Source organism: Argopecten irradians, chromosome 4 (genome assembly GCF_041381155.1).
Source record: "Argopecten irradians isolate NY chromosome 4, Ai_NY, whole genome shotgun sequence".
Classification (NCBI taxonomy): Eukaryota; Metazoa; Mollusca; class Bivalvia; order Pectinida; family Pectinidae; genus Argopecten; species Argopecten irradians.
This window is the reverse complement of record NC_091137.1, coordinates 3,280,428-3,307,288: the sequence shown is the minus strand read 5'-3', so window position 1 is coordinate 3,307,288 and position 26,861 is coordinate 3,280,428. Positions and strand designations below refer to the sequence as shown.

Below are 26,861 nucleotides of genomic sequence, written 5' to 3'. Positions count from 1 at the left end.
TTTATCACGGTATACATATTGTTACATTCTCTGATCATCTGATTACATCCAACAAGTTGAGGGTAGAACACGATTAACATATAATACACGATATGGCGATTTGTCATCGATAAACATATAAACATTACTTACGTGCAAAAATGATCAGAAAGATACCCATTACAGTAAAGGCGGTGAGATAGTGAAATACTGATACCGACACATTCATGTTGGAACTTCTGTACGGACAGCGGACTGAATAGACTTTATACTACGTATGTATTACATTATCTGTACGGACAGCGGATTGAATAGGTGACAACTATATAACGAATGTCACTAGTTATACCTACGGGTATAAACATATAACCTCGCCGGGAACATAGGTGATCGCCCTTATGGTTTACACAAATACAGCTATATCAATTAGTAAATACAAAGGTTAAAACATTGCCTCAAGCATCCAATGTGACAACAAGGAACTCTACGTCCCTGGTGAAGATTATAAGACTCATTCATATGTGGATATGAAGGATAGGGATATTCTACCCGAGGGTCACCAAATGTATTAAAACCCGAGGCTTGCCGAAGGTTTTGCTACATTTTGTGAGCCCGAGGGTAGAATATCCCTATCCTTCATATCCACTTATGAAAGAGCATTTTTCTTTCATACCTCGATGTTTTATTGCAATTGTACAGCTATGATATACCGCCATTTTGAAATAAATTCGGAGAAATCGACGACTGGAAGTCAATTTTCCATACATGAAAATTAACGTGATATTTTCATAACAAATTTCGTTGTTTGCATCTTTTATAGTAAAACCAGTCATATTTATGAAAAAGGTTAAAATTTTACCGAGGAAATAGAGATTTTGTTGACGCCGTGACGTCACGAGGCTTTATTGCACGAGTAGCCATGCAATACAGCCTCAGGCGACATGAGTGTATTGCCCTGGACCAGCTAGTATTATACCCGTAGGTATGAAAGAAAATAATTTGTGGTATTGGCTCGGCAAAGGACGGCTAGTGGGTATTATAATGAATATGAAATATCTGCTGACGTATGTTCATAAAGCGTCATTGATATTTTTCCGTGTATTCCAAACATTTTGACAGCATAATTCATTAAAAGTTGTAGCTGAAGAAAAAAAATAACAGGTCAAACTTGACCAGTTGTTGCACTTATAAGTTTAAAAGTAAAGGCGGAAATACTATTCTATTATCAGAATTGAGTAGTGTCATTTTGAATCGTTTACGGCCACTCAGTTACAAGGAAAATAATTTTGCATGGGGCTAACTAGGGAGTTGATGAATAGATTTTCAAAACGGTTATTTCAAAAGCCAAACGGAAAGACTGAAATGTTCATTATCTATTTCCTTGCTAATCAATATTCCAATAAAAAGGATATTTTTTTTTTGCAGTTGATATCTGCAAATCATGAAATTTGATTCAGAAAGGATTGACAAAAATGAAGACGATTGACCTACGTAAGCATTTACTCCATTTTAGAATTACACACTTTTTAAAACGTGTACATAAAACTTTGATTTCCCTACTATTCGATAGCTTGATATTACTATATTACGGGTGGATCTCGATTTTGACCTACACTTAAGACAATTATTAGGTCACATGAGCCGAGTAACAGATATAAATTCGGTCATGTGATATACATGGTATCATCTATCAACTAAGCATTTTATGGATTGCATGTTTAGATCTTTTTTTTTAAGTTTATTTTTTTTTTCTAATTGCAGAATATCACGTGACACCTATTATGCTGATAATATATTGGAATATGCACATGATGTTCCAATTGTATCATTTGTCAAAGCAAAGTTTGCATTAAGGACACGTATGTGATCGCATGATAGGAAATCGATTAGCAAAAAAGAAATTATCGCTAAACTATGATACTATCGTTAAACATGAAACTATTGATAAGTTGTATATGTTGATTAGCTAACATTATGTTTACTATTGATTTTTTAAACATATTTTATAAAAGTAATATAATGCATTTTTATATTGCGCAATGCCATTGGATTAAACAATGTGTAGCAATAAAAATGTCTGCAATGAGCTGCTGTCGAAAAATGTTATTGTCCTTTAATGCCTTATGTTCCACGACCTCGTAATCGCCAGTTTACCTAAGATTATACAAACAATGAAAGATCGATAGTATTCCCTCTTTGTATACTACCGTGTTTTCTCACTTCCAGCACGCTATCTTTTTTGACGTCATTACATTTTTAGCACAAATTGCGTCATTAGGCTTACTAATCTATGAGGTAACACCTACCCGCAAGGACAGATAAATATGTAAATGACGAATAGAAAACAAAGAAAAAACATCTGTTTATCAATTAAGTGTTTTGTCTTCCGTTTCTTTCTGTTTTTAATGTGCAAATACCATAAGGATCATCAATTATGCCAACCCGATAACGATCAGGCTGTGACTGTGGTTTTCTTTGAATTCGACGGGCTGTTACATCGGTACGGTTTTATTGCTGGTAGTCGTAAACATGTGCGGATCAAATAGATCTAAAGGAATTATGTTATCACTATAAGAACATACAGACCAACACTTATACGAATGCATCATATAATTATATAATATTAAATACCTATTTTCAAAACGAAATTTCAGTAGATGTGTTTCATTTTTTTTCATTTTTTTTTCAATTCGCTTCATTTTGATCTTAATTCAATCTCATCATTATATGTTTTTCTTGTAGTTGTAAGTATTGTTTTGTTATAAAACTTTTTATTTTGTGAGTTTATGATTTATACTTATCATTATCAGTCATATATTGTATCACCGCCCTTGGCGATTATATGAATACAGTGTTACTTTACAAGCTTTGGGCATTGTTGTTTTTATTTTGTTTGGCTTGGTTTGTTTGTTTGTAGTTTTTTTTTAATTTTAAAGAGTTCTCCTATCAACAGGTGTTTAGAATATCGAGTGAAGTTTAGATAGAATTTAAAATGATACACTAAAGGAATATGATAAAGTGTGTTATTATACATGTGTTTCAACGGTGTATGCCTCTAATTTATTTCTGATACCAATGGGGGTAAAAAATGCAAAACGTGCTTATTGGTGGCAATAAATAATAGAAGCCATTCACTAGTTTTATTCGCCTCAACAATGATTTATTTGTTGCATGGTATACCTTTCTTTAAAAACAGAATTACAAATGAACGTTTTATGTAGGAGTAGTTCCCCTTCACATGAAATGAAATATTACCAAGATATTTAGAATTTCTTAGAATGTAAGATGATGAAGAAATTGTATAGACCTAAAATGAACTCTGAACTTTACAATAGCAGATCACTATTGATTTAAAAAGACTTATCATTTGAATGACAATGTAACTGTATATATTTACAGAGCCTTACCATTAATCTTATCTATCAGATATATCCCTTCGTTTCACTCCTTCAGGAACGATGTGAAGTAACTATGATGGATAAAATGCTTACTATAAGTATGACTGATGACATGCACAAGGGTTAGATGGAATATAGATGTACTTATAGACTACTCTTATCTCTCGTCTTTACTGATCTGGAATTAAGTTTCGTCTGTATCGAGACGAAATAAATACAGTATTTTCGTTGTCTTAAGTTTATTGGTTTTAATCTATTTCCTACATATTACTTAATAATTCAATTACGATGTGATAATAAAATTGTATCTCGCACAAGTCAAGTAAAGTAACCTTTATTTAGAGTCGGTACATGTGGTACAACATATCAACACAAGCCATTAAGGCTTTTACAACCGACTAGACTACTTTAAGACTGTTTTATCGAATTAATGTTTGCCTTCTCATATGTTTGAACCTTGTAGTTAGAAACTTGAAGAAATAGCCCTCTTATACGATAATTTATTTAAATCCTTTATGAATATCACAAAATCTTGTTTTGTATACATAAAACCTTTCTTTTAGAATGTAAATACTAACACCTGTGCTTTGTATTACTTATATAAGAGTGGTTTATGCATTACATATATTTTAATAAAGTACAAGTACAGTTCTTTGCACACAAAGCTTGATTTCATTCCAAACAGTTGAAATTATATAAATACACCACAAGTTCTTTTTTCTACCAGACAACAAAACACGCTTTCTCTGGTCACACTAAAAAACTACTTATAACCGACCAGCTGGAATATCAATAATTGAATGAGTTATTGGATTTAAATCGAACAATGGTTTGTTTAAACCACAGAATACCTGTCACGCCCGACAGGTACACGTTAACCCGCTTAGGAGGTACCTAACATGGCCCGAACATACACAGGTAGCAGCGCTAAATTATAAACATACATATCTAGACGCGACTTCCGAACGTTAAAAAGTATAATGCTGGATCCTTAATAATATGTGCAATTTATTTCTAAGCAAGAAGCATATGTTGCGTTTATTCCCATGCATCTTTCTTCTTAGACCTCAAACAACGTGTACCATTGATAATCACTTTCGTGGCCCCAGATTAACCCACTTCATATCGATAAAAATCTCTAGTAAATCCTTTTATATGTGTATCAAAACTGTTATTGTTATGAATGGCAATATTATGTTGGTCCAACAGTGATCATAACCTATAACGTGAGTTGTACCACGAAGAAAGGCTGATATGTGTCTACGTAGATCTGCAGAATGTCGACCTATCCTGACTCCAGCTTCGTCGAGCAGGATACCTTTAGTGATGTAGACAATAAAGAACTATAGTGTGTCTGCAGCAGGTATGTCCTCAACGATTGTCAACTCACACTGTCCCCTGTTAATTGTTGATACATAATGTATTATGAAGAACGACGGCATTTTGTATTTCCTATATGACTCCTTTCCAGCCACTGCCCCATAACATTTTGGAATGAAGGTTAAGTCCTTGTATCAATGATATGTCTCTAACGTAACTTCTGTTTACTCTTCTGATTTTGTTTAACGTCCCATCAACAACTCAGAATTACCTCCCTTGTATTCGATGTGTGTTTTAAGTGTTTGTGTTTCGAAAGACAACATTGACATTGTGTGTCAATATTCGATGTTATATTGTAACCATTGCATGATGCTAACTGACTGTTAAGATATCTATTCATGACATCACTCAGCCCACCAAGTATTCACATTATACTGACCACTCATTCCTTCCGCTCAATATTTATAGACCGTGGTGTCTGCCGGTTAGACATAAGTGGAGTTATAAAAATCAATTTAGCCTTCTTTGACGGTCATGCAATTGTTGCGATTCTACTTCCCTAACGTAGGGGAACTAAGTAAAAGCAAGTGTTATTACACTGACAGTTTGTGTGAGATGTATTATTACTACTTTCAGGATGACACATAACGTACGTGTTACGCTTTAAATAAAAAAAATGTTAAATACATGACATAAAACACCAGGGTTTTGAATTGAAAACGTCTTAAACACATTATTGGTTGCCTTAGTGACAATCTTCATAAAAGACAAAATGCTGTCATAACCAGTTGATATCATCGACGTTTGAGCAACGTAAGGCCACAAGTATCGGGGAATTTCTGAAGTTTACTATCATTTTATTGATGTATTTGTCAATGTATTTTTACAATGCTAACTCCATTGTATATTTCTGGTAATGTTCTCACAGGAAGAAATTAATTGACTGATAAATTACAGCAAAATAAAAATGTTCATATAACACACAATGTATATGACACATTACACACGCTCTATAGTTCTGTTGGTGCCTATCATAGTGTCTTATATTTTTGATGTTTAAAAGCCACGGTGGGGAATCACGTGGTCTGTAGTTGGTGTGTTGCACGAATCAAAATGGCGGCCGCCAGCAGTTTTGCCAGAAAATTCAGGTAAGTCACTGAAAATACTCTATGTATCGGCATTTTATAGTGACAAGCATATGATATTCATAATTCTAGACAAACCGATACCTTAGTTGTGTTGCAACGCTCTGTACTTTTCTGTAACATTCTGACCAAAATTTTGAATCGGAGCGATTTTGCTCTTTGTAGAATTGGTAGTATACACGAACATACACTTTTCGTACGTTTTCTGTGTTTAGACGGGACCACTCGCTGTAAATGTGATATTGTCTATATGTTATAGTCTACATTCAATTGCACATCTAAACTTTCTGGCAGAAAACATCATGTTTATTGTTAATTCTTTGGTTTTACGAAAGGATGAGTAAACACGTACCGTTTTGGATTGATGAGTTGACACGAACTGCTACATATGTACGTTACTTTAACTAAGCTGGCAAACAATGATATTGTAATAATTATGTTCAAGTATGTTTACATGATTAACTTATACCAGTTAGAATCAACCGCATGATGTAGTATATGGGCGGTTAAAATTTAACGGAATATGTTAACAAGCTATAGTTCAATGGAATATCGTTCAATATATATGACAACTGTTATAATATCCAGGACATTCACTATCTACTGCATCAAAGCTATGAATGCATATCATCTGGTTAAGGAAACAAACGGGGAGATTAGGGAATTTCATAACATTTTTTGTCTGTGTCTGTCCATTTCTAGAAGATCACTATAGATATATACGGTATCTAACACACATGTTTAATGTTTTTAAGTGTTGGTAATATTGAGATTTGTTTGTTAATCAGTTTTATAAATGAATATGTTATAGAATGAACCTACAACTTAGTCACAAAAAAGACATTGAAGGTTTCTCGTAACCAATTTAGGCTGACATAAAACTTACCATCACTTTATTCATCCAAAGGGAAAATCACAAACAAGTTTATAAACAACAAACAAGGAATTTGTACAACATCAATAACACAAATTTGGTATTTTTCAGAGATCACTTAACAAGACTGGAAGAAAACGCCTGTCAGAACGACGGAAAGAAGGAACGTTTAACGTGTTGCCATACAGGAAGATTCCTGTGTGTCAGTCAAGAATGCTACCGGATTGGAATAGGACTTTACAGAAGAGCATTAATAAAACTAATGAACGAAACCCATGCTTCAATATGTATTTATTGAGTATTTTAAAAACAGTAGTCTTATCATTAAAAATACAAATGTATAAATAAACAAGTACAATATACGTAAATTATACTAGTTGTCAATCATAAGATCTTCCAAACATTAATTAGCAATTTGGTTCCGTGGTGATTCTTTGTATCATATCGTTATATGTTGATATGCTGTAACAAAATGCCAGATAATTTACAAAATTTGTAAAATGGCTTTTCAAAGGGAACAAGGACTACATCACACACAGTGTATTTCAAATTCGCGAAACTTGTAGGGAACGTCTTTATTTGGAACATGGGAACGCTTGTGAGCACCGTGTCTTCTTTTTTTATTAGAATTACGGTTATAACAAAGGGAACTAGTCTCGTCATTTTGCATAAAGAAATAAAGATTGTGAATTAAGGAAAGACCCAATGTCATGACTGTTTCCTTCAGAAATAAGACTTAAAAATCTCTCACTAAAAAATCAGAAGTTGTATAGTCAAACACATATACATGTATGTGGATTAACACCAGGGATCCCTTGTATTTCAAAGACAATTAAGAAATTAATCACCAAATAGTTATATTCACCACTCGTAAAAGTAATTGATCAATATATTTACCAACGACAGTGCTTAAATTTTTTTGGACTGCAGTCACTGGAGATCAACATGATGTAAGCAAATAATGACTGTACGCCATATTTAACAGATTCCTGTTGTTTTGTATGGCATAATTATCGTAAAAAAGCAACGTACATATTTGCCATTTTGACTGAAGCTGCAAACGACGTCCACTTTCGGTCCATTGCGGAACTTCAAACGGGTATATCCTCTCACCTTCCAATGTTATGTGTTAATGTTTAATCAATTAAATAAGTATACTATTCTTAATTTTAACTGGTACACACTATCAATGTTTGCCAGATTAGTCAAACTGACAGAAATATGTAGCAGTTCGTGTCAACTCATCAGTCCAAAACGGAACGTGTTTACTCATCCTTTTACAAAACCAAAGAATTAACAATGAACATGACGCTTTCTGCCAGAAAGGTTATATGTGAATTGAATGTAGACTATAACATTCAATATCACATTTACAGCGAATGGCCCCGTCTAAACACAGAAAACGTACGAAAAGTGTATGTTCGTGTATACTACCAATTCTACTACGAGCAAAATCGCTCCGATTCAAAACTTTGGTCAGAATGTTACAGAAAAGCACAGAGCGTTGCAACACAACTAAGGTATCGGTTTGTCTAAAATTATGTATAGCATATGCTCGTCACTACAAAATGCCGATATGAAGGGTATTTTCAATGATTTACCTCCTTTTCTGGCAAAATTCCTGGCGGTCGCCATTTTGGTTCGTGTAATACACCAACTACAGACCACGTGATTCCCCACCGTGAAAGCGGTTGCGCCGACATTATGACGTCAACATTTCTAGCTGAATCAAACTTTTCATATAACACATAATCAATAGGGTATCATGTATCTGCAGTACAGTTCTGTCCATCAAATAACTCTGCATCGTCTTCCAAAATATGTACATGTGTCACTGACTACCCCTGTCCCCATATGAACATGTATCAACAGTATAATTATGCTAATCGGATCCCTGTGTTAATGCCCAGCCCTATACAAGATGTCGACCAGAATGTACCCTAATCAAATATATACAGGATGTGTATCTGATAACATTCCCAAATAGCTATTTGGTCATAGATACGCGGACTCACGGTCGGTTAGGTCTATCGAGGTATTTGTTAATTATATGGTCAGCCCGACACGGAATGGGGATGGGAACGCACGTCACCTGTTTTCGGACATACTGGACAATAGGTGTTATGGGTCTGTTGTGATTGCTTTCGGACCGTCCATCCTAGCTCTTAAGGTCCAGTTACTTCCCAGTATTGTTGTGATGACTTTAATAATTCATTTAATGGACAATTACTCTTAATTGGTGTTTTTAGTCTACAATTTTATAAAATAAAATTACTATTGTTATCTATATTTGTCATTTCTAGCCACCGATACCATTTTGTTATGTTTCGGGAAAGATCATTAGATTACAATAGCACATCCAAGAGTTTTGTACAAAAAAGTTTATAGAATGAAATATATAATCAGACCTGATGTGTCTACATTCATAAATTGTAAAACCAAAAATGGGTTCCATAGAAGTCTTTCTTAGTATTGTAACAACCATATCAGTCCTATTGATATTAATAACACATGTGATTTAGCTTTAGCTGTCACATATATACATATAGGACTCGGCTACTTTTACTTTGCTAAAATTAACAGGTGTCACGTCCAGGTTAGATCGAAGTCCATCTCTCTTTGTTGATTCCATTCGGTATGTAGCCAACACAGGGAATGTATAACTGATTGACCACCCTCGCCTAAGGTGTGTGCTGAATCTGAAATAAAGAGGGATGACCTGGTCAACCACAGATGGCAATAATCCCAACACAATGTTATTGACGTCAACTGACCAAGTATTGAATAAAGCAAACCACATCCTCTTATAATGTGATCAATCTCTTTATTCTTTTGTCGAATGCCATTACTTTAACCACCGACAAACATAATATAGATGTATACATTTAACGTTTGAAGGTGAATGTGACGTATTGAAATACTCCGAAATATAGCTATGTCTCTCACACCATGGCCAAAAACATTTTTCAACATATATGTAACATATATACCTTTCAATATCAATGTTTTATGGTGATTTCTTCTATCTTCTAATCGCCCACAGATAAACATGGACATTCTCAGAGCGAGGCGTCAGCAGTTGATGGGATCGAATGAATTCTCCCCAGCGACGCGCAAGCCAGTTCAGTACTATAAGACTTCGCCACTTGACATCAAAAACCTGCCAAAACCGTCCCTCTCTACACCACGAAACACCGGTAACCAATGTGTTGGTAGGAACACGTCCTTCATTAAAACCAATCTAACACGAATAGGAAGATCTTTGGAACATTTACAATCAAACTTTGAAGAAGAACAGTCGGTAATCTCGCGAGAGTTTGAGAGAAAACTTACTCAAGTGAGCACATCTATTGGAGCGAGCATCAACAACATCCGAGACAGACTTACTGCGCTAACGTCTTTACTTGGCGGAAATGACGTCAGTCAGGATTCTGGACTCACAGACTCTATATCCAAGAGTGAGAATGACCTTGACCAAACCGACGACGGAAGTTCACCTTTCCAATCATTCAGTCAACATACACCTTACAGTCCTAGTATAAAATCGGAAAGTTTAGACCACTTCAATGTCCAAAAAATTCCAGAAAGTAACACAGTTTTCAACTTCGCCGTCAAAACTGGACGGGACTTACGATCTACGAGTCTAGATCACATCAACGCTTGTGTCGATATAAACAATCAGTCCAGACAACGACATTCTCCACACGTCCACGAAAGTGTGAAATCAAACGACAGTGGAATAGGAGGCTCGGAATACAACCAAACCGAAAGTTCCAATACAGCATATCGCACGATTGCTGGGGTTGATTATCCATACGGACAACGAAGACAATGGCGCCCAATGAAATCAACCAATTATTTGGAGCTATTGAAAAAAGGTTACTGTAACTGGGTACCAAAGTCTATGTCTAGTATATCGTCTAGTACATGTGATGTTACGAGTAAAGAACCCGGAAGCGTACAGAAGGGCCCGAAAGACTTCGGATACCAACCACATAATAACACTGGTAGATTTAAAGTTATGAATATGACTTCCGTCATAACAAACCAAGCAACAACGGGAAATGATGACGGCGATAGAAAAGACAAAACGGAGGACAGTTCAAACAGAGACAATGGTGACGTTATGATACCTCATGTATCTGACGATGTGATTCCTGCTACCGCAATGGAATGGCGCTCACATAACCGTCATAATCCGACAGACTATACTGAACTGTCTACACTGAAAGTGGAACCGCCAGCCACTCGGTATCCACCGTGGCTGTTTCCAGAATTCTACAGTAATCGGTACAAAGATGAGGAGTACCCAGATGTGTTTGAGGATGAAAATGGAGGAAATAAAGAGGATGCTTCTAGCCGCATTGGAGAGTCGTATCATGAGCCAAGGCAACAATGGCAGTGGGGAGTGTCAAGGTCCTTGTGGCAGGGCTGGACCTTACCTGGTCTTAGTGAGGAAGTAGAGAGACAACTGGTCAGCAGACTTCAAGGTATGCAAATAATGTCTTAATATTAGTGGTTCGTTCATACTTCAAATGAATCCAATATGCATTTTTGTTTTTAATGGGGTAGCAAAGAAAGGATTTTCTTGGTACAGTTCATCTCAACTGGTTTCCGAAACCGATAAACAGAAAAAGAGACAGGTTGACATGAATTAATCATAAGTCTTTAAAGAAATCTTTTGTCTTGGCATATGTGGTTCTTTAAATAGATCAACCCCGATTGTTTCCGTCCGAAAGGTCAAATCAACACCCACTTGTATTCTGTAATGGCGAAAATACCATACGAGGAGGCGGTCAATATTCTGCTATTGATAGGACAACTTACATTGGATACCCTTATGATCCGTGTTATGAATACTATAAGCCACGATATACAAATCATCAGCGCGTAATTTCCCGATATAGCTCTAACGCAAATTATTATTCGAATAATTGTATCATAAGACATTATCGTATGTGGATATGAAGGATACGGATATTTCAGGGTAACAAAATGTTGTAAAATTCGATGTAAGAATATTCTAATCATACATATACACCTATAAAAGATTTTTTTCTCTCATACCTCTATATTTTTAATTAAAATTTCCAGTTATGACACTGCCATTTGGAAGTCAATTCCCCATGCATGAAAAATGTGTGAATTTTTAGCATCAATCTAGTTGTTTGCTCCTTTCATAGTAAAACCATTCTAACCTCTCATAGGCCTAATGAGGTAAAATGTTACCTAGAAAACGATAATAATTTTGTTGATGCAGTGACTTCACGAGGTTGTATTGCATAGATAGCCATGAAATACAGCAATTCCTTTCATACCTACGGGTGTAATACTGGCTGGTCTAGGGCAATACACTCAAGTCGCCTGAGGCTGTATTGCATAGCTTCCGATGACGTGACGTAGCGGCGTCAACAATATTTCTATTTCCTCGATAAAATTCCCTTTTTTCGCAAACTTGACTGGTTTTACTATAAAAGATGCAAACAACGGAATTTTTGTTGAAAATATCATGTATTTTTTCATGTATGAAAAATTGACTTTCAGCCGTTGATTCTTCGAATTTATTTCAAAATGGCAAGATATTATGGTTGTAAAATTGCAATAAAACGTCGAGTTATGAAAGAAAAATACTCTTTCATAATTGGATATGAAGGATAGAGATATTCTACCCTCTGGATCACAAAATGTTGCAAAACCCTCACGAAGCCTCGGGTTTTACTACATTTTGTGACCCTCGGGTAGAATATCCCTATCCTTCATATCCAATTATGAAAGAGTCTTATAAGACAACATGTGTGTATTACTTGGAATGAACCTGTATTACAACCGTAAGTATCAGAGATAGAAATTAATGTAATCGTACATGGGTCTGTCAAGCGGACGATGAATCACGGAGTGAAAGATTTTGGCTAAACATCCCGAGTGTTGGTGGCCAAAGTCTTTCCTACCTTATATCTATTTGTACAAAAGAAGGCGAAAACTCATTTCATTATAATGTCATTCCTTTCCGTAAGTCATCCAGTTTGACACGAAGTACTATTCGTCTTTCTAAACGGGGTATCGGCACAGTATCAGTAATCCATTAAATCTATAATCAACGACAACCAACATCAAAAGACGGGGTTATCGTTACAACATATCAACAACCATTGTCATCTAAAGCCATGTAAGTATAAAACTACCATAGTACGGCTGCTGATAGAGGAGTATTAAACATCAAAGAAAATACCAGATATATTTTACATTTCTCAGTGTATGTATAACATTTTATTTCCACAACAAATATAGCAGAGTGTCATTTTGATCTTTAATTTTTGCTCCCGGGAGGTTTTGATGAAGATTTTTAATCTGTATAAGAAGTTAGTCAACCTGTGTTATCACTTAGGCTCAATGTAAAGATATAAGATAGGGACGCCGCTAGACCGGTTTTTGGGGAATAGTAGATAAGCTGAAATATCTATCGAAAATTAAAATAGGGTAATAGTACAGAAAGGAGATAGAGAGGAAACTTTGCTTCTTTAAGATCGATTCCCTCCTATTCCGTTCGCCTTCGAACATATTTCATTCTGGTATGCCTCTGAAGTTGTATAACATTTCAGCTTTGCACTAATATCACAGTTATAAGGTATCTTGAAATGCATCTACAACTTACTAAGGTATTTCTCATTCTCAGAATTATTTCAAAACCACAACGGGCTACAAGCTACGTTTTGATTATGTTTATTTTTCTAATATGTAAGCTCAATAAATTGTTTGATGGTAGTGTCCCGTTCTATCAGTGCTACATTAGATATTTTAATGGACTATTTTCTAACGTGACGCTACCGATATTGGAACATACTTTGAAGATGACTATAAAATATTTCTGCTGTGTGCTTGAATCCAGATTTTTACTTAAGATTCCACAATTAACTGAATGGAATTCATTAGCTTCCAATTCCCCATAGGATAGTACAGATATTAAGGAGAAATCCTAAGTTAAGGAGGAACCTTCCTTAAATCCGGAATGTTCATGAAACTAGGCCAAGCTATTCTATCATATATCTTAAAAGTGTTCAATTTTGGGTAGTGTTCTGATTTAGGTAGTGTCACATTACTCGTGAACAATCTGCGAGTCTACGATAATACGTTACCTTTTGATTGGTTTACAAATTTTTACATTTACTAGTACATTGGACGAAATATCAATCCTTCACCACAACATATACGCTATGCTATACAAACACATCACTCTTGGTTATAGTACTATACATATGATTACCCTTAACAACTACAAATGCTTATAATGAACATGGATGCACCACGATGATATTACACATCTGTTAAATGCCCCTGAATACCTAAAACATAATTCCATATATATTAAAGGACTGTTCTCTAATATAACATGGGATATTGAACTTAAAAAAGTCAATAATTTCTAATTAACTGATCGGGTTAGCGACACTGGTAAGTGTGTGTCCTTAAACCGACATTAATAACAGATTAAATATTCTACAACAGCGTCAAATCTCCCGACGTGTGTACCATTATTGTAAATCCGCTAAGTTCTTTAGACCCTAACCTTCCCCAACAAATTATTAGCTCGATTAGTAAATTAATGGTACCATTGAACATGGTGACACACAGCAAAACATTTGTAATGTTCCACATTTCTATATAAATCGAGTGTGGAGATCAAGATACGGTTACTTCTCCGAACCACCTGGTCCCAATCTGTACTATATATGTCTTTATATGGCTTTGTTATCGTATTGTTATATTAGTTTCTGTACTACAAGGAAGTGTCACACACACAAAACCAGTTGTTCAAATATTCAAAATGTATGATTCTTTGTGGTAAATAGATTGTTGTTGTGGAAGTAGTACTATCCGTACCATAGTAATAACAACACCTAACATTAATAACAGTTGGTAATACTTCTGGGACAACTCATCACATTACAGTATGTAAACATTACACAACACAGTCTATTCCACTCTGACTTTTATATTACACATCTTCGTGTTTCCGTATGTATTGCTGTACCTGTAAGTGGATATAACTCCAGCAAGGTGCATTGGTGTAAAATTAACTTCCACAATAATCATGTTAGTGTTATTTTGCACATTTCTCCCGTTTTCCTGAAAATTGATTATGAACCGAAAACTATGTCCTAATATCATTGAGGAAACAGTTAATATTGAATTGCATAGCGACAACAGCAGTTGTTGGTAATGAAATCGATAACTAACGACGAGGTCTTACAAACACATCTAAATCAGGAAGGAACACAAACGTGTGTGCCACTGAGTCGGAGAAACTTCGATTTCTCACCACCAGAGTGGTTAAGATGTCCCGTAACGCTACCAATAATTCTTGGAAGCCAGTTCGAACACTGCATGGACTAGTTGTTAGTTAATTATACGTTTGTTTCTGGGTACTCCGACTTAATGTGTTTACGGCAAGCTACATTTTTGAGTAAGCCCCAAAATGAGGATAAACATTATAACATGCAATGTGAAAGTTTTGATAAAAATATGTTAATTGAAAGCTAGAGTATACGTGATTTTCTATTGTTAGAAAAAGGTTGAATGGATTTGTTTAGTAGGGTAGCACATGTGTTATTGGAGCGGGAGACAGACACGACAAATGTGGCGAGAGCCGAGAGAGAAACCATGAAAGAGATTAGAGTACTGTGTTACTTAGAAAAGAGTTCCTGTTGTTTCTTCAGGTTGTTTATAACCGTCTACCCTCTGAATAAATACATCTGGTGATTTAAGTTGATTTGATGTCTGTTCCTGCCGTAACAGCATTTTCGCATATGTTGATGCATGTCCTTGAAAACATAGTCGGCTTTAATTAGCACAACTTTAACAATCGTAGCTAAAAACCGCCTACTTACAAATTACATCATGTTATGTTTAAAACAATGCTCAAAATCAGCATAGTTTAACTATTTACTTTAAGTATATGCAGACATCAGTCACGAACCTCCTATAGATGATGTAGCCTGGCGATTGTTATCAGAAAGGAATGAGATATGTTTATTGGCTAAATGGTCTAAGTGAATTTATATCAAACAACGAGGAAAATTTGTGTGCTGGTTCAGTTTCTCTTAATTACGCCATTCCTAAGTTAGCATATTGCATTCTGAATAACACTGGTAAATGCCTTGGTAAAATAAAAAAAAATTAAAGTGTTCACTAAGAGAAAACCACAACAATAGAAATCTTATCGATATCAACTAAGAATCTCGTTTAACTGTGTCCATCAAAATAAATATAAGGCATACTAAAATTACAATGTTCCTTGTTGTAGTATAGACTTGACGAAAAAAATAACAATGCTTCGTATAAAATCCAAGTCCTGGACAAGCAGCATTTTTGCGCATGCGTCAAGATATGAAACAGGTATGAAGAGGTAGTCTTTTTCCAATAAATGATAATCGGAGATTAATGCGCATCGCAACGACACAAATTTTATTATCGCGGTATTACCTTATTTGCAATAAAGTCGCACGTGCGGTGCGAGATTTAAAGAATGTACGGAGTGTTCGCAGGAGATGATCGGAATCCATTTGATCAGATTAACAGTGTTGGTTGGTAGCCGTTTACGATCACGTGTATATTGAAAATGTCGGTGATACAGGGTAACGGAGTACTGATGTGGCTTCCCCGGACTATATTGTCAGTCTGATTAACTATACAGATAAAGCTATTAAGATTACAGATTCAAAAACAATCTTATTTAGGTAGTCCTTTGAACAATTTCCAATCTATTTTATTGTAAAATTATTTTGCAATTCCGGCATCCTGCCCGATTTCTTCATGTTATCGCTGTATGTAATTAAGACAGATGATTCAAATAGAACATAAATCCGCACACAAAATAGTTCCCTTAAACTAAAACTAAAGTGTTTAATATACATTGTATGTAGCATACTTACATGTACTGAAGTATAGTTTTAAAGCATAATTATAATTTAAATATGACATTGGCTATGTTTGAGTTCAGTTGTTATGTATTCTGTGAGTATGTTTCAGAGTTTCTCGTTCAGTTTAAATTGTTTTAGCGTATTATGGCAGGAAATATAACTTGACACTTCACCATGCAGCGTCTGCATCCATTTGCATGTAGAAGGACTATTGTGTCTGCACTACAGTATAGGTTCTATATTCCTTGGAGTGTTTAGATACCAAGCGTTGCGTTTTCCCGATCACTTAGCTGACTCCTGTAACATCTGGTAATACGGCAACAGAACACCACCATGCGTGCACAGCGTCATTTAATCCATAAATGGAAGGTTTATGACTAATGAATAAATTATATCATGTTGATCAAGTATAGAATACAAACACTTCTATACAGGTGAAAGTTTGAACGTTACAACCCTCTTACGATACTTCACAGGCCATACATTTACCATGGCAACGCGCAAACATTCTGATAACGCAGACTCACTTACATCGTCGGTTCACCGGTGACGCTTGATTCGGTGAGAAAAATCGACAAATTGTAGTAGACAGACGGCTGAGTACACCTACTAGTTAGTGTTACACTCTCCACAGCCTTCTCATCACTGGATGTACCATTGCCGACATGTTTTGGTTAAAGCCTCAAGTCGTTTGAATTTTAAAGTTGGATTTTACCTTAGGAGTAGAGATAGTTGAAGGTTTCAGTTCATAAAAATGCGTTGATCCTCATGCAAATTTTACTTCCACACATGGACTCTGAAGGTAAGTTGTCAATGCTTTCTGTAAATGTTACTTATCGTGACCAAAGCATTTGGTTCTCCTGCCCCTTCTTTGTCATTGTCAGCTTTCCTCACTTGTCATAGAGAACATTGGGAAGTAATGTAACCTTAGTGTGAATGGAAACAACACGTCGTTTATCTTGTAATTTATTATATCATATTCGGGATTCGCGTTACTAGGACCGTTACACAAAACAACCTGACTGGGAATAACAAAGCGTTATTTTGACACGGTATGACTGCGTCATGACCAGAGTCGTTACCTCGACCATGTAGCTACCATTACAATCAACAGCTGCTGATGAAATCACATCAACATTTAACATATACTTAACTTCTTTCTTGTCCGAGCTAAATCCTGCTAGTCATTTCTTTGGAAGAAAGATTTTTGTCCTAAAATGTGAAGCATCATTTTGGTTAATCACCAAAGTGACTCTTCTTGTATGAGAGCTGCTTGGATCTAAGTACTATGCTTGAGATTTTACTCTCCATGCCTTTAAGTAATTTTTCGCACGCACGCTGACCTATGTAAAGGACACAAATTCCCTTTAAGGCCACGTTACCGTTATTTACATACCTGATTTTCAATGCCTTTCAGTTGTCTTGGAGATGTGTGAAATGACACCGTAATGATATTGTGGAGTGAAGATAGTGGTTTTAGAATATTTCGGGGTGTGGGAGATGTTTGGTTTGGTAGTCAATATACCTTTGTTGGTGTGTGGGGTATAACGGGGAGAGAGCTAATGGTTTCAATTACTACATTCTGTTACTGGAATTAACGACCTGGATTTCAAGGTTATGAAAAGGGTTAAAAACATAACATATGAGGTCATGCCGTTGTCGATAATACATATCAATTTCAATTCCATAGCACAATTTCCTTATCGAATGTTTTTTTTCTGTTATATTGCATTAATTTATTTAAATAAATTATCGAACAGTTACTTATGCTATCACACAATGAGTTGAATATAAAATAAGATGTTCGCAGAAGGTCACATGATATACAGAGTACATTCAGAATATTACGGAACTCGATTCTGTAATCCAATGAAGACAAAACTCAGAGGATGTGGTGTACTGGTATTGTGTACTGGTATTGTTTTTAGAGGTGGCCTATGACTGACAGCTATCATCACAATAAAGGGTTCGGGGTGACAGGGGGCAGCATTGAGGATGTAGATAGGTTCATATTGTTTTCACGATAGGTCATGCTGCTTATCGTCGTCATACAGAGTAAAGGAACTTAGAGTGTATAGAGATAATTGTTTAACAAAGGAAGATCACTTCCATCTATACTTTGTACTTGAATTAAAAACAAACTAAGGCAAGGCAGTACAGATTCTATTGTAAGATAGCGTGATGAACTACAAGAGCGAAAATGTATCAGAGCTCTCGATTCCACCTGTTAGCAAAGGAGACTACACTTACATTACACACATACTTAAAAAGTATCAGGGTTGTAGCGATTGAAAACACAGCTTATTCAGATATTCCCATTGGAATTTTGTCCAATTATAAAAAAAACGCTTTATCTAGTTGTATTTGTTTGATAAGCGTTGAAATTGACATTTATCTGCCGAATTTGTATCACATGTATAATAGATGTACTAATAAATTGCTATACCTTTATTGAAAAACGCATATTGTTCATTGCTTATTTTTAACAATAGTCACCAATCTCTAGAATTGACCTCCCCGATGGCAGGTGTTACGTTTTCGCGAGAGATTGCTATCGTGGCGACCTCTCCAGTCTCCCTAGCTCTCTACGGCCCCCTTAGGCCTAACATCGCCTGCATTCTTTGATTAGGTTAGCCAACATTTCTTTTTACCGCGAGGAATGAGATTTTAATTGAAACGTCGTGTTTTCCAGGCCAAACAGCGTGACTTCATTTTAAAACTTGTAGACTGGCACTGTCTATAGCTTACGGTTTAAACATAATTCCATTTGTATTAGATTTATCATAGGTTTACTGCAAAACAAAATCACAGAAAAACTTCTTGGCCCATTTATGTAATGCTGTACAAGGAAATGGAATGAACACTATCAGTGAGTACGTCATGTTGTTGGACGGCACTTTGTTTTGAAATGTAAACTACAGACAGGAATTTATTTCACATACCAACAACTTCAATTGGAATTTCGAAAAAGTCTAAAGAATTTATTTTATGAGAAGATGCAGCTGAAGTGTTTCCGCTGAAAAGTGTCTAATGCACACCCTGTGCAACAATTAGTGAATATTTCATCATCGATAGCATTCACCCTGTAATAGTTCAATGGTGCATTACAGCAGTACATAGTATTCCTACAGCAAACTGTGTACAATGTCACTCTACCATACACGCAATCAGCATCGTGCACTTCAACAGTAAAGTATAGTAGCATAGTTCAATTTAAGCACAATCATCGCCAAACAAAGTAATATTCAAATTACTTATGATGCAGTCAACCGAATAGTTGTAATGTATCCCAATAGGCTCATAAGTTTTATTTTATTTCATTAAACTATACAGTCAAACAATGCGTGTTATATAACGGTCGATCGACAAGGTCACACCATCAAATCAAGCTCTATGTAGTCAATCATTAACATATTATATAACTGAGATATAGTTATACTCTATAACATGATCGTAAGACTAATAGCGAACAGCAAAACCAAACAGCCGGGATATACAGCCATGCGACATTATTACAAAACATTGTACAGCCCAATCGAACTGATTATTTGAAGATGAAACATATTTAAATCGACTTAAGTATATATCCAGACTATACAACGAAACCATACATCAAAATTATACTGCGAAACCGCATAGCTAAATTATACAGCGAAACCACATAGCAAACACTTATACCACAAATCTACATAGCAATAACGTATACCACAAATCCACAAAGCAATAACTTATACAGCAAATCCACATAGTAATAACTTATACCACTAATCCACATAGCAATAACTTATACAGCAAATCCACATAGCAATAACTTATACCACAAATCCACATAGCAATAACTTATACCACAAATCCACATAGCAATAACTTATACCACAAATCCACATAGCAATAACTTATACCACTAATCCACACAGCAATAACTTATACCACAAATCCACATAGCAATAAGCAATCCACATAGCAATAATTACCACAAATCCACATAGCAATAACTTATACAAATCCACATAGAAACCTATCACCACACCACATAGCAATAACTTATACCACAAATCCACATAGCAATAACTTATACCACACATCCACATAGCAATAACTTATACCACAAATCCACATAGCAATAACTTATACCACAAATCCACATAGCAATAACTTTTACCACAAATCCACATAGCAATAACTTATACCACAAATCCACATAGCAATAACTTATACCACAAATCCACATAGCAATAACTTATACCAATAATCCACATACAATACTTATAACTAATCAATAACATACACAAAATCACAAATCCATAGCAATAACTTTTACCACAAATCCACATAGCAATAACTTATACACAAATCCACATAACAATAACTTATACCACAAATCCATACAGCAATAACTTATACACAAATCAACAGCAAAACTTTCACATAAATCCACATAGCAATAACTTATACCACAATAATCCACATAGCAATAACTTTTACCACATATCAACATAGCAATAACTTTTACCACAAATCCACATAGCAATAACTTATACCACAAATCCACATAGCAATAACTTATACCACAAATCCACATAACAATAACTTATACCACAAACCACATAGCAATAACTTATACCACAAATCCACATAGCAATAATTTATACCACAAATCCACACAGCAATAACTTATACCACAAATCCACATAGCAATAACTTATACCACAAATCCACACAGCAATAACTTATACCACAAATCCACATAGCAATAACTTATACCACAAATCCACATAGCAATAACTTATACCACAAATCCACACAGCAATAACTTTTACCACAAATCAACATAGCAATAACGTATACCACAAATCCACATAGCAATAACTTATACAGCAAATCCACATACAAGTAATAAATTATACCACAAATCAACGTAGCAATAATTTATACCACAAATCCACATAGCAATTAGTTATACAGCAAATCCACTTAGCAAAACACTTATACAGCAAATCCACATAGCCATTTTATACAGCGAAATTTTACAATATACTGCAAATCTGTATAACAAAATTGTACAGCTTAACAACAAAACGAAAACGTACAGCATTTTAGATCAAAGCTAATTACAGGGAATACAATCAGTCCCAAAGACTTCATCACAAAACAGGAAAACAGGGATAATTGTGTATCGACTATTGTAATGTAAGCATGTCCGATATTACGCTCTTTGCATACGTATCAAACCCCGATCAGTCTCCATTTAATACTGGAGGAGGAGGGGGAGGGGGGCAGGAGTTAATATCTCTGGCTTTGTTGATCGGTTCCCCACGTGCGCCGGTCGGTTTTATTGCCTCTCGTTTAGTCCCGGGTCGTGATTAGCTGTGATAACGACAACCATATCTGTATTGATCAACCTGTTGGGGCAGCTATTATCGGAAAAGAACTAGGCGAAATCCCGATTTGTTTGTAATTTAAATACAATACCGTATTTGTTCATGTCATCGGTAAGTTAGTTAATCGAGTATAAATGGAATAGAAGTAAGCTTCCCTTGTTGACAATATTAACTCTGTTTCAAAGAAGTTTGACTTGTATATAAATTGTTTTATATTCCAGTTGTATAAAACTTTTGAAAATTATCATAGTAGTAATAAGAAATGCTTCAATGTTGTTATCATAAGTGACATAGCTAATAGTTATGATACCATATCGATACTATCTAGCTGGATATAGTTGCATTATTCACTTCAAACCACATACGTCTCAGGGGTGACACCCTTATATCCCTACGGCCCAATAGTCCGAAGGCCCGTTAGTCCGAAGGCCAAATAGTCCGAAGGCCCGTTAGTCCGAAGGCCCAATAGTCCGAAGGCCCGTTAGTCCGAAAATTAGTAAATATTGCAAGTTAGAGAGTTGTTATAATTAACGTATTTTGACGAAAACATTTTTCGGCACTGATGATCTGACAATTTCTATGGACAGCAAGTTGTCATTTCTTCATGAGCAATACCAGGTCAAAATTACATCAAAATAAAAAAAAATAGATAAAAAAAAAAATAATAAAATAACATCTTACAATTTATAGGATATCTCACAAGCATACATTCTATGGATTATCTTACAAACATGCAAGCTTTAAAATGTCCGATTGTTAGCCTTTTGTACACTGTATTGCATTAGGATTAACATTGCTTCATGAATAAATGATGTATATAATCAAATCTTATCGAAAAATGACTTTTATTATACCTGTAAACGTCGTTATTTTGTACAATATATACATGTATTTAAGGACGTATTTTTGCTTCCCCATTCTTTGAATTGTTTATTCTACCCATAATGATGGAAATGGTCCACATAATGATATTTTTTCGGGGAAATATTAAACAGGATCACATTGTACATATACAAAATAATACTCTTTAATATCAGATACGTTTATGTATTTCAAGATTATGCTCTTTTTGAAAATACGCTACATTTCGTTGTTTCATATCATTTTCCGTATCAATTCTATAGTCACATACATGTAAGTATACCTTAGCAAGTTTACAACAAATCTTTTGCATCGAAAACTGTAACATTTCAAGTACTATTCGCATATAAATCCCAATTGTATTATCTGTTTTCGGACTATCGGGCCTTCGGACTATTGGGCCTTCGGACTAACGGGCCTTAGGACTAATGGGCCTTCGGACTGACGGGCCTTCGGACTATTGGGCCGTAGGGATATAAGGCGGTCACCCGTCTCAGGTCGCGCCTTTAACGAACACTGACACTTCGATTTAAAACTGGACAATAACCTTGTCTCCTCAGTCTGTGGATCTACCTTCTTTCTATAATCTCTTTAGACGTGCCTAAAAGGCGGGCTACATATTTCCTCTTAAGTTGTTCTGTAGCCACAGGTATGGTAAATAAGAAACCTCCATGGCCGAACTGAGTAGCCTCCGTCGTGGTATACATAGCGTCACTAATCGTTCCCCCGTCATGGAGATTGCTCGACGCCTGGCCGACAGGACTGTCCGTGACAGGAATGCTAACTATAAGGTATTATATAGAGACCGAACTCATTTTGGTCCTTCACACACAATGTAATTAGAAATAATGTTGAACTATTGAACTTATGATTGTGGAATTGTACGTTTACATTCGTCTGTACGATTTTGAGAACCTTGGTCGTCTGCATCACCTACGGTTTGTTTGGTCTGATATAAAGGGTTAACGAAACACACACAAGAGACAATATCTTAATAAGTTGATGTAACCATAAAGAGGAATTACACCATTCGTACAAAATATTTCACGAGAAAATACAACGTAGAAAGCGAAATTGTCTAAAGCTCGTCAGAAATTAAGTCATTCTTCCTCTGTAGTGAAATACACACATTACACAGAAATATCAATCTTTACAAGTATAGGAAGCAAAACATTATCAACTAAAAATGTTTTTTTTTCTTGTCATTTTATCAAGGAATCCATCAGAATGGAATCTCCGTATTTTCAAATTGTTCCAAATATGCTTACAATACTTACCATACATCATCAAATATATTATGTAGCTTTTTATCATTTTGACACAAAAAGGGGAAAAGCATTTCTATTTTTAATAATAGTTCTCATAAATTTATTAAAGGAGATATAATTGTGTTCTGATGTCATTCGAATTAGCACAAAGGGTTTCTCTTTGGGATATCTGATGTCATTCGAGGTAACACTAAGGGTCCCTCTTTGAGATGTCTGATGTCATTGGAGGTAGCACTAAGGGTCCCTCTTTGAGATGTCTGATGTCATTGGAGGTAGCACTAAGGGTCCCTCTTTGAGATGTCTGATGTCATTGGAGGTAACACTAAGGGTCCCTCTTTGAGATGTCTGATGTCATTGGAGGTAACACTAAGGGTCCCTCTTTGAGATGTCTGATGTCATTGGAGGTAGCACTAAGGGTCCCTCTTTGAGATGTCTGATGTCATTGGAGGTAACACTAAGGGTCCCTCTTTGAGATGTCTGATGTCATTGGAGGTAACACTAAGGGTCCCTCTTCGCGATGTCTGATGTCATTGGAGGTAGCACTAAGGGTCCCTCTTTGAAATATCTGATGTCATTCGAGGTAACACTAAGGGTCCCTCTTTGAGATGTCTGATGTCATTGGAGGTAACACTAAGGGTCCCTCTTCGCGATGTCTGATGTCATTCGAGGTAACACTAAGGGTCCCTCTTTGAGATGTCTGATGTCATTGGAGGTAACACTAAGGGTCCCTCTTCGCGATGTCTGATGTCATTCGAGGTAACACTAAGGGTCCCTCTTTGAAATGTCTGATGTCATTGGAGGTAACACTAAGGGTCCCTCTTTGAGATGTCTGATGTCATTGGAGGTAACACTAAGGGTCCCTCTTCGCGATGTCTGATGTCATTCGAGGTAACACTAAGGGTCCCTCTTTGAGATGTCTGATGTCATTGGAGGTAACACTAAGGGTCCCTCTTCGCGATGTCTGATGTCATTCGAGGTAACACTAAGGATCCCTCTTTGAGATGTCTGATGTCATTCGAGGTAACACTAAGGGTCCCTCTTTGAAATGTCTGATGTCATTGGAGGTAGCACTAAGGGTCCCTCTTTGAAATGTCTGATGTCATTCGAGGTAACACTAAGGGTCCCTCTTTGAAATGTCTGATGTCATTCGAGGTAACACTAAGGGTCCCTCTTTGAGATGTCTGATGTCATTGGAGGTAACACTAAGGGTCCCTCTTTGAGATGTCTGATGCCATTCGAGGTAGCACTAAGGGTCCCTCTTTGAGATGTCTGATGTCATTGGAGGTAGCACTAAGGGTCCCTCTTTGAGATGTCTGATGTCATTGGAGGTAGCACTAAGGGTCCCTCTTTGAGATGTCTGATGTCATTGGAGGTAGCACTAAGGGTCCCTCTTTGAGATGTCTGATGTCATTGGAGGTAACACTAAGGGTCCCTCTTCGCGATGTCTGATGTCATTGGAGGTAACACTAAGGGTCCCTCTTTGAGATGTCTGATGTCATTGGAGGTAACACTAAGGGTCCCTCTTTGAGATGTCTGATGTCATTGGAGGTAACACTAAGGGTCCCTCTTCGCGATGTCTGATGTCATTGGAGGTAACACTAAGGGTCCCTCTTTGAGATGTCTGATGTCATTGGAGGTAGCACTAAGGGTCCCTCTTTGGGATATCTGATGTCATTCGAGGTAACACTAAGGGTCCCTCTTTGAGATGTCTGATGTCATTGGAGGTAACACTAAGGGTCCCTCTTTGAGATGTCTGATGTCATTGGAGGTAACACTAAGGGTCCCTCTTTGAGATGTCTGATGTCATTGGAGGTAGCACTAAGGGTCCCTCTTTGAGATGTCTGATGTCATTGGAGGTAGCACTAAGGGTCCCTCTTTGAGATGTCTGATGTCATTGGAGGTAGCACTAAGGGTCCCTCTTCGCGATGTCTGATGTCATTCGAGGTAGCACTAAAAGGGTTCGTCTTTGATATGTTCGACGTCAGTTTCTCGCGTAATGAATTGTAATGGTTATCTAATTCTTAGCCCCCTAAAACTGAATCTTCAATGGATGAAACCAAATGTCTAATTGTGTTTCGAAAGTGGAAAAGAAATTATTTAAAATATTGGAAGAACTTTTATAACAAAACCAGAAAAAATGCATTTTATTAAAAAATAGAAACGGATGGAGACAGACACGTTGTAATTACAAGTCTTGTTTGTACTTCCATCTATTAAATATATACAATAGTAAGAAACATGCATCTTTATTGAATTTCATTAAAATGTTTTAGCAATTTTGTTTGCTTTTTGTGTCAGATGTGAATTTCCGTTTCTGGATAGCAATATATCCCCTTCACACCTTTCTCAATGGGCTATATTACCAAGCCAAGGTCATCGTACGAAATGGTATATATAATTAGCCCGCACAGTCAGATTGACCAGTAAAAGAATATGTGGTATGTTGTGTATTGTTGTGGGCATAACCAGAAGGTAGACATGTGGACATAGATTGCGAGACTTTGACCATCTCATCATTTACATACGCGCATGTGGAGGTACGTATGTTCTGCCACCATGTGGTGTTGATGCAGTCCGTAAATATATAATACATCAACTACAGATGTATAATGTTGATGTAACACAAATAACACGGACAATAATCGTGATCACCCATCCTATTGTCTTATTACGACTGACAATACATACCGTCCTTGTACGTGTCAGATTCGGATGTCG

The 26,861-nt window shown here is 36.1% G+C and overlaps 1 protein-coding gene across 1 annotated transcript in view; it reads left to right on the top strand.

Moving 5' to 3' along the window:
- The first annotated feature begins 4,591 nt into the window (after nt 1–4,591).
- The window catches only part of LOC138320381 (uncharacterized), a 36,942-nt gene continuing 14,672 nt past the window's right edge, over nt 4,592–26,861 (top strand). The window contains exons 1-2 of the mRNA XM_069263314.1: nt 4,592–4,740; nt 9,760–11,206. Coding sequence (XP_069119415.1) covers nt 9,766–11,206 — 1,441 coding nt within the window. The 5' untranslated portion in view covers nt 4,592–4,740; nt 9,760–9,765. The remainder of the gene's footprint in view (nt 4,741–9,759; nt 11,207–26,861) is intronic.